The sequence below is a fragment of the Ahaetulla prasina genome, chromosome 9 (assembly GCF_028640845.1).
Source record: "Ahaetulla prasina isolate Xishuangbanna chromosome 9, ASM2864084v1, whole genome shotgun sequence".
Taxonomy (NCBI): Eukaryota; Metazoa; Chordata; class Lepidosauria; order Squamata; family Colubridae; genus Ahaetulla; species Ahaetulla prasina.
Genome location: NC_080547.1, coordinates 29736942 through 29747382, shown reverse-complemented (window position 1 = coordinate 29747382; position 10441 = coordinate 29736942). Strand labels below are relative to the sequence as shown.

At 33.8% G+C, this 10441-nt stretch overlaps 1 protein-coding gene across 1 annotated transcript in view; it reads right to left on the bottom strand.

The window, feature by feature from the left end:
- The window catches only part of KCNU1 (potassium calcium-activated channel subfamily U member 1), a 117035-nt gene that overhangs the window by 65562 nt on the left and 41032 nt on the right, over nt 1-10441 (bottom strand). Inside the window, 3 exon segments of the mRNA XM_058193984.1 lie at nt 2353-2459; nt 2618-2704; nt 9669-9737. Of these exon segments, the coding sequence (XP_058049967.1) occupies nt 2353-2459; nt 2618-2704; nt 9669-9737 (263 nt within the window).

Below are 10441 nucleotides of genomic sequence, written 5' to 3'. Positions count from 1 at the left end.
AATAATAATAATAATAATAATAATAATAATGATGATGATGATGATGATGATAATGATAATGATAATAATAATAATAATAATAATAATAATAATAATAATAATAATAATAATAATAATAATAATAATAATAATAATAATAATATTCAGCCGTGCTTCGCTTTGATGGCAGCCTGACGTAAAATGGGGGGCAGGGGGATACATACACGGTTAGGGAAAAATAACAAAACAATGTTTTGGGCTCAATTGCAGTCTTAAATTGAGGACTACCGGTACTTGCAATTTGAACCTTATTGGACACTTCATTCCTGGAGGGTTTTTAAAGAACAGACTGGACAATCCTTTGTCTGAAACAGTATAGGATCTCTTGCTTGAGGAGTGGGGACTGGACTAGAAGATCACTGTTAGTTTGGGATATGTTCAGAGCCCACACATCTGATGACATAAAAAAATTGGCAAAGTCATCTCAAGTCACTTTGGCCGTTATTCCAGGTGGGCTTACATCTGTATTGCAGCCCCTAGATGTCAGTTTAAATAAACCTTTCAAGGACCATGTGCGAAGGATGTGGCATGAATGGATGACATCTGGTCAAGCTCGTCTGACAAAAGTTGGAAATCTGAGAAAGCCAGACATAGAACTAATAGCACAGTGGGTTCGTGATGCATGGGAAGATATTCCAGAGGACATGGTGCAACGTGCCTTCAAGAAATGTGGCATTAGTAATGCTATGGATGGCAGTGAAGACAGCGCATTGTATGAGAGTGACAGCAGTGATGATGGCGACTGTGAACTCAGTGATGACGACAACGATATGCGGATAACATCACAGAAGCTGAAGTAGCTGAAGCTCTGTTTGGACAAACAGATGATGAGGAGGAGAACTCCAGTTTTGAGGGATTTTAGCTCTCGTTAGCTTGGTTGCTGTTACTTTTAAAGATACTGTATTTTGATACCATATTCTTTTGGGGACCCCTTTTGCACTTTTATTGTTTTTCGTTCAAATAAATATTCATGTTATTTTACTTGGCTCTATCTTTATTTTTTACATTGACCAGTAGCTGCCTCATTTCCCACCCTCGGCTTATATTCGAGTCAATAGTTTTTCCCAGTTTTTGTGGTAAAATTAGGTACCTCGGCTTATATTCGGATCGGCTTATACTCGAGTATATACGGTGTGTATATATATATATATATATATATATATATATATATATATATATATATATATATATATATATATATATATACACAAACACACACACACACACACACACACATATACATACATATATGTATGTATATGTCTCCATTACTTAATAGGATACTGGTTGACTGCAGCTTCTGATCCAAAACAAATCCTAAGGGAGTTTAGGATTCCTCATGATGTTCTCTTGGGTTCAGTTGAGGCATTAAAAATCAGAGTGAATGCAAACAATTGAAGATATGAATGGACAAAGGGCAGGGTGACATTTATAGAACATGTCATCAGAGTTGGAAGGGACCTTGGAGGTCTTCTAGGTCAAGCAGGAGATCTTGTACCATTTCAGACAAATGACAGCCCAGTCTATTCTTAAAAGCCTCCAATGATGGAACACCCACAACTTTTGAAGGGAAACTGTTTCACTGGTTGATTGTATTTACTGTCAGGAAATTTCTAGGTTGCTTCTGTCTTGGTTGGTTTCCATCCATTGCTTCTTGCCTTGCCTTCTGGTGCTTTGGAAAATAAGTTGACCCCCCTTTTCTTTGTGGCAGTCCCTCAAATATTTGAACACTGTTAACATGTCACCCATAGCCCTTCTTTTTACTAGCATACATTTTAGCCTCCAACCCTCTAATCATTTTTGTTGCTCTTCTCTGCACTCTTTCCAGAGTCTCAACATATTTTTTATATTGTGGTGACCAAAACTGGATGCAGTATTCCAAGTGTGGTCTTACCAGGGCCTTATAAATTGGTACTAACACTTCACGTCATCTTGATTCTACCCCTCTGATAATACAGCCTAGGATTGCATTAGCTTTCCTAGTGGCTGCAGCATACTGCTGACTCTTATTTAAGGAATTGTCCACTAGGACTCCAAAATCCCTCTCAAAGTTGAGTCAATCACCTATTTTATAGCTGGAAAACAATGTGCTCTGAACAGGACCTAATGATGAATGGTGATATTTTATAACTACGTAAATGCCTCATCCATGAGAATTGCACCCACATTTTTTTCTTCTTAAAAAAATCAGAAATGATTTCTTTTTCGTACATGACATGGGAATGGTAAAAAGAAATGCAGAATACTTATGTTGCATGACACCAGCAATTGTCTGTCAATACATTAAATCTACTGAAATGAAAATTAAATTACCAGGATCTGGGATTGGTTTTTTCACACTTTTTCTTTTGCAATGACATTTCACAATGAGCTCAGGATTGGGGATCCCACTGTGGCATTGTGTACAATAATAATAAGCTCTGGATAATAAAAGTGGAACAAAAAAATTGGATTAGACAGAAAAGCTGAGAAAACAGACAAGATAGTTTTATTTCATTTCTTTGTATTCAGTGGTAATAAACTACTTTTCAATACCCTCCCCAACCCCAGTTGAATGGATATAATTAAAAAAGATTACCTTTTCAGTTCCTGGGCAGAGGCAGCAATGAAAAAGCCCAATGTGTTGTAATGGAGTTTAATTGCAGAAGGTGGGTTGATCAGGATGCTATTGTCAAATAGTATATTAATGATATATGTCAGCATAGCCATTATTCCACTTAACTTACCATCTGCAAAATACATCTAACTCATGTAAGAAGAAAGTAAAGTTGGAGCTTAACAGGGAAGGCAAAATATGAAGTACATGACTTGCACAATTTTTTCAATGCTTTAATAAAAGGTCTCCCCTGGAACACATGATCAGGAGACTGAGGCAGAGAATTAGTCAATGAATCATATGCATACTTATTTAGCCATCTCTCCTCTTCCTCCTTGAATTTTGAAGCTCAGGATTGAAATGAGGGGTCCTTGGTGATTCCTAAGCATGATTGTTTTCTTGCAGATGTTTGATTATCCAAACTAGGTAACATCATCAGTGCTAGTCATCATCATTAGCATTGATTGTGCTACCAAACTCAGAGAGCACCAAGGACCCCTGTGAATTAATTTTAGTCTAAGCTCTGATTGGAATGATAAGAAAGCAGATGTGCAAAAGAGAAGGACTGGATTGTTAACTTTGTTTTTACTTTTCAATTTTATTTATTTTTCGCTTAGTCTCTTATTTATCCACTTGTGAACTCTTTGAAGTACTTTGGTTTCTGAAGTGGTGGATAAGTAATGGATATTTTTCCACTGCATTCTCTTCCTTCTTTTTTTACCTTTTATCAGTGACTAAAGAAGTGGATAACTTGGGGTGCTTTTCTTTCCCTCCTTTTTTTGCATTCCCTCCTTTTTTTGCACTCTTCTTTTTCTCTCTCTTTTGCTACTGTATTGGAAAAGAAGTGGACTGTTTAAGGCAAGAAGAGCCTGAAGAAATTTTTTGTTTGTCTTGATCTTTTATTTTCACTTTTTCTCTTGGTCTTTAAGTTTTTTCTTACTTATTTTTTTAAATTTTTTTGGCTTTTTTTCTCCCCCCCCCCTCTTTTTATTGCTGGATTGGTAATATTCCTCACATATTTGGTGTGTGTGTGTGTGTGTGTGTGTGTGTGTGTGTGACTGATTTGCTTTTTACTTTTGGCAAGTAAATTAAGAGCATCCAAACAGAACTTTTTTGAAAATGCGAATAAACCAGGAAGATGATTAGCGTATAAAATAAAAAAAGAGAAGGAGAACAAAGTAATAAAGCATCTACAAGATGAAAAGAGAAAAGTACATTATAGAAGTGAAGAAAAGAAGAAAATAATTCAAGATTATTATGAAAAGCTTTACTATCAAGATAAAATATCTGAGAAGATAACAAGTTTTTTAGAAAAACCAGATTTATCTAAAATATCTGAACAATATAAGGGGATGCTAGAAGAAAGAATAACAATGATGGAGCTAGCAGAAGTGATTAAAAAAAAAAAGGGAAAACACCAGGTCTGGATGGACTACCAGTGGAATTATATAAGGTGCTACAAGAGGCGCTAAGCAATGCAATGCTGGAATTATTTAATGAACTTTTAATGAAAGCAAAAATGCCAGACTTGTGAATGGAGGCCTATATAATACTTATACCTAAAGAAGATGCAGATTCGCAATTAATAAAAAATTACAGACCGATTTCACTATTAAATATAGATTACAAGATTTTTGCTTCAATAATGGGGAATAGACTAAAGAGATTATTAAATGAATTTATTCATATGGACTAAAATGGTTTTCTATCTAAAAGACAAATTGGAAATAATATGAGGATAATTTGGAATACCTTGGAATATTATGAGATATACTCAGAAAAACAAATGGTGATGATATTTCTAGATGCTCAGAAAACTTTTGATAATGTGAACTGGCAGTTTATGATAAAGCAGTTGCAGATAATGGACTTTGGGGAGAGATTTATAAACACTATAAAACAATTTACAGCAAACAATCAGCTAAGATAATGATGAATGGAGGGATGATAGAAAAAGTTACTATAACAAAAGGAACAAGACAAGGATGTCTTTTATCCCCATTGTTATTTGTGTTGACTTTAGAAGTGTTAAATAGAAATATAAGATGGAATGAAGAAATAAAAGGGAAAAAAAATTGGATATTCAATTGAGCTAGATAGATGGCAACAGTTACGGGAAAGGAACTATAAATTAACAATGTCCATTGCATATAAAGAGAATCAATATAAAATGTTTTATAAATGGTATATGCCTCCAGGAAAATTGGCAAAAATGTTTAAAATAAATCAGCTAAATGTTGGAAATGCCATCAGACCCCAGGATCCTATTATCATATGTGCTGGACATGCTCAGAAGCTAGAAACTATTGGAGTAAAATTAAAACATAGTTAGAAGAAATGATTCAACAACATATTGATTTAAAACCTGAGCTGTTCCTACTGGGTATCCTTCCAGAGAAAATTATTAAAGAAAATATATATTTGATTATACATGTAATAACTGCAGCGAGGATAGTATTTGTGCAAAGATGGAAAGAAAAGAAAATCCCTTTGGAAGGGGAAGTAATTAAAAAAATTCTAGATTGTGCAGAAATGAATAGATTAACTTTGATAATTAAAGAAAGAGAGGATACGGAATATTTTAAGATATGGGAACAATTTTATCATTGGCTAGAAAACAGGTATAGATAACTATATTAATAATTAAATAAGAGAATGGTATAATAAGAGTATTGTATTGTGGGAGTGATGTTGTAACAGAGGAATGGAAAATATTAAGAAAAAAATGAGATAGGAGGAGTAATAATAATAATAAGTCACTGAAGAAACATCGAGATGACTCACAGAATGACTGGTGTATTATGCGTTTGTTTGTGTATAATATAAAATTAAAAATTAAAAAAAAAACAGAAAGTAGAGCACAAGCTATTTCTTGGTAAGCTAGAAAAATGTGGGATAGATAGCATCACCACCAGATGGATTTGTAACTGGCTAACAAACCGTACTCAACAAGTAGTCCTTAATGGGTCTACTTGTAGGCCCAATACTTTTCAATATCTTCATGAATGATTTAGATAAAGGAATAGAAGGGGAACTTTTTATTTTATTTATTTATTTTCGTCAAGCATGTATTTTATGACACATACAAGTGTAAACATAATTATAAATACATGTAAAGGGTATGAATAAAAAAATATTAGGACAGAGACAGTAGGCATGCTGGTGCGCTTATGCGCGCTCCTTACTTAGCAAATTTGCAAATGATACTAAGCTGGCAGGAATAGTTAACACCCTAGATGATAGGCTCAAGATCCAGATGGGCCCTATCTAACAAAATGAAATTCAATATAGAAGAAAAGTAAAGTCTTACACTTAGGCAAGAAAAACCAAAAGTACACATATAGACTGGGTGAAACCAGGCTTAATAGCAGTAACTGTGAGAGGGATCTTGGAGTCTTAGTGGACAACCAGTTAAATTTGAGCCAGCAGTGTGCGGCAGCAGCCAAAAAAGCCAATGCAATCCTAAATTGCATTAACAGAGATACAATCAAGATCAAGTGAGGTACTAATACGACTCTATAAAGTCTTAGTAAGACCACACCTAGAATACTGCATCCAGTTTTGTTCACCACACTATAAAAAAGGTGTTGAGACTCTAGAAAAAGTGAAGAGAAGAGCAACCAAGACGATTAGGGGACTGGAGACTAACATATGAGGAACAGTTACAGGAACTGGGCATGGCTAGTCTAGTGAAGAGAAGGATTGGGGGAGAAGAAGAGATTGGACTGCCATTTCTCAGAAATGATGTAGAGTCTTTTGCTTGGGATGACCTACAAGGTCCCTTCCAACTCTGTTAATATGTCTGTTAAAATTTCTATAAAATGATGTATCATTGGTATTTAACACCAGATAAGTTATCTAAGATTTATAAAGGTATGTCAAATGAATGTTGGAAGTGCAAAATGAAAGAAGGGACTTTTTATCATCTATGGTGAACATGTGATAAAGCAACAAAAATTTGCAATATGACTTTCTTTAATATCCTCTCTCAGTTTCCGTACCTGAAGTGAAGATATTTCCAATAATTTAGAATTTTTTACAGGAGCTTATGGAGGCTCATCTTTCAGAAATAGATCAAAAATTTAATGAAATGGAGAAAGAAATACTGGATTTTAAAGATTTGGTGGAAGAGCAGAGTAAGGAGATGAAAAAATTAAAGGAATCAATTACTCCATTATTGTTATCTAATACACAGACAGAAGAAAGACTGAATGAATTTAACCAAATTAATTTAGATTTGCAAAGGAAAATAGATGAAGTTCAAATTAATTTGAATTTAGAAAATAAAATAGATGATATTCAGGTTAAGGCTGATAAGGCAGAGGAAGAAAGGGTTATATTACAATATAAATTAATGGAATATGCTATAAGGGTAAGGGGTTTAAGAGAATCTAAAGAGGAAAATTTGAAAGAGATTTTTATTCAGGCCTTTGCCCAGATAGAGGGAATGGAACCAGAAGATTTTGAAGTTAATATTGAAAAAATTTATCGTGTTAATTCCTGGTGGGCAAGGCAGAAGTGTTTACCGAGAGATGTGGTTATTTATTTTACAAATAAGAGGATTAGGTATGGAATTTTGCAAGCATTTTATAAAAATAAATTTCAAATATTAGGACAAGATATAATAATGATGAAGGAAATTCCTCCTAAAATGTTAAGAAAGAGAAAAGAATTTGCCTTTCTGGTGGATGAGCTTAAGAAACATCAGATATATTTTAGATGGGAGGTTCCAGCAGGTTTAACACTGAATTATAAAGGAAGAAAGTATTTTCTCAATACAATTTGTAAAGCACGAGATTTTTATACTAATGTATTAAAGATTGGGAATTCTTTGTTAACAGATGTTAAGTTGAATGGTGAATAGATGGTGAAAATGTGTAAGATAGAAGAAGGGGAGGGAGAATGTTTAATTTTATTATATATGATTATGGTTAATTTTTGTAAATGATTTATTGTGGATATAAATGTGTAATTTTAGGGGTACTATATGATATATTAAAGGTATAAAGGAATAGGAAGATGGAATATTGTTTAATTTTGGAGGATAGATAGTAAAATTTAGGAACTTGGATTAAATATTATATTTAAGAGATGGATGTAATGTTAATTAGAATGTAATTGTTATAATAGATATATTTTGGATGTTATAGGTGTAATTTTAACAATGTTATTTGACATAAGTAAGGTAAAGTGAAGATTTTAATTATTACAATTGACACTTTGGATATTTGTAATATTATTTGTTGTATATATAAATGTTAAAGATGTGAAAAGATGGACTATTGCTTACCCTGAAGGTTGGACAGAAAAATTAAAGAAACTAAGTTGGAAATATGAACTATTTTGAGAGACTGCTAAGGAAGAAAGACATTTTAGAAGAAACCTTGGTGAATATTGGAAGATGGAACGTTGTTTTGATATTGATTGATGAAGGTTGGATATTAAAACTACGTACTTTATTCAAGAATAAACACTAACTCAATCGGAAACTTTTGAGAATTCTAGGAGTGGAATGGTCTGATATATAATGGAGTGGAAGAAAAGTATCTTCTTTGTCTTTGGAAGGAGTGGAGGTTTTAAGGAATGACTATGGATTATGATTTGTGCTAGATTTTAATTTTGTTGTTAGTTTTATACCCTGTACTCGGTTCTCGGAAGTCCTGGGGGGTGGGGGGAGGAAGGGGAAGGGAGGGGGAGGGGGTAGAAAATGGATTGATAGTTAATGTACAAAGATGATTGAAGATGTATAATTAATGTAAGATCGGACCTGCCTGGTTACTACTTTAGAATGAAGGGAAAGAAGGAGTAGAAGAGAGAAGGAGGAAAGAGAAGAGGAGGAGGAGGAAAGGAAGGAAGGAAGAGGGGAAGAGGGAGAAGAAAGGAGTAGGGAGGAAAGAGGAGAGGATGTAGATAAGAGAGGGGGAGGATGGTTATGGAAAGTAGAAGAAGGTAAAGAAGGAGAGTAAAAGGAAAAGGAAGGGGGTGGTGACCGGGCAAACCCGATTAATTGTATATGAGGGTACATTAAATATGTTATTGGATATGTTATTGGATAAGAATGTCAAAATAAAACTTTTTAAGACCAAAAAAAAAAATTTGCAATATGATTCATATTTTAATACAGAAAACTTTGAAAGTGGAGATAAAGATGAAACCAGAATTTTTCTTTTTGGCTCTAATGGAAAAAGACCTGGAGAAAAAAATTTGGAATTATATGTTGACAGCAGCAAAACTATTGCATGCACAAAAATGGAAGGACACTTCGATTCCTAACATGGATGAATAGTTGAGGAATTTGATGGAGTTGGCTGAAATGGCAAATTGACTATTTTGATCAAAGAAAAGAATGTAAGTATTTTTATTTCCACATGGAGACTGTTTCTAAACTTTGCACTTGAAGTGGAAAAGAATGAAATTTTGATTTGGGGTTTTACCGATTAGATTGAGAGATCTTTATAGAAATTGCTCGTTCGTATTATTATGAAAAAACAAAAAGTTGTGATTTGATGTTAATGCCTTATTTTACTGCAACAGAGAGAATCAGAAGTCAATGATTCTTTTTTTTCCCTTAACTTCTCCCTTTTCCTCCCCATCATTTTCCTATTTACTTTCATATTTTGTATCTTATTTTATTTTATAATTCAATAAAAATGTTAAACATGAAGAACAAATTTAGATCCTAGATAATCTCCAAAGTATCTGAGTTACCTTTATAGCCCTTCAATAAAGCCTAATGTATTTTTTCTTCTGCAGCCATACATTGTCACATATTGTCCTACACCAAGCCCATATAGATACAGTATGATAGATTAGATTTTCATAAATTAGAACTAAAATTTTAGGGTTACCCCCTCTACTCAATGAAATACTTTTCATTCAGTTATATATTCCTACAGATAGCAAACAAACATGACTTAAGCAAAGTTGGAATATTATCAACAGATTTTAGGCAACGTAATATGACCACAAACACATTCAAAGAAAATAATGGGAGGAGTTATTAACCTGATACACAGAGAGGTTCAAGCATCACCTGTTTCCTTGTTTTCCAGATCGAAAATCAATAGCAAGAAGTATGAGATCCAGCTTCAGAAAGCAGAGTCTTAAACACAAAGAGATAAGTTCAAGGTTCGAAAAAGGATAAATAAATAAATAAAGAGGCAAGGTTGTGAATATTGTCCCATTATTAAAAAAATAAACAATCTTTAATTTGGATGAGTCTTGTTTTTTGGCTTTTTCAAGCATGATGGAAAACATCCAGGCAGAACTCTCTTTTGACCACATTTCAGGCAAGGCATGGAATTGCAGAAAGCAGGACCTTGGATGGAATTGCAGAATTCTATGGAATTAGAGAAAGCAGGATTTTGGATAGTTCTATGTGTGTCCTATTGGCTAAGTTTCTCTTCTTTAGAATCAATACCTATCTCTGCAATAGTCTGAAACCTTATATAGTAGCCAGCTAAAATCTGTATGGTGATCAGCTACATCCTCTCTGGAGGAACTTTACAGAATTTGAATTGCATTGTTTTACTGCCATGATGATACAAGATGAGTCTGAAGCAGAATCTTTAAGCACAATGGAGACCTTGTGTCTTCTAGCTTAGAAGGTTCCTGAAAGCATAACCAACTGATTTTCCTTTCCTCTGTCTTATAGTAAAGTCCAAACATTGGCAGTCATAAGCCTTAAATCTTATGAGAAATATCCCTTTAACATGCCAATGAATTTTCAGATCTCAGGAACTTGGTATACTGAGATCAAAGTAAACAGGTTTTCTGGGAATCCAAAATATGCAATCCAGAATCTCA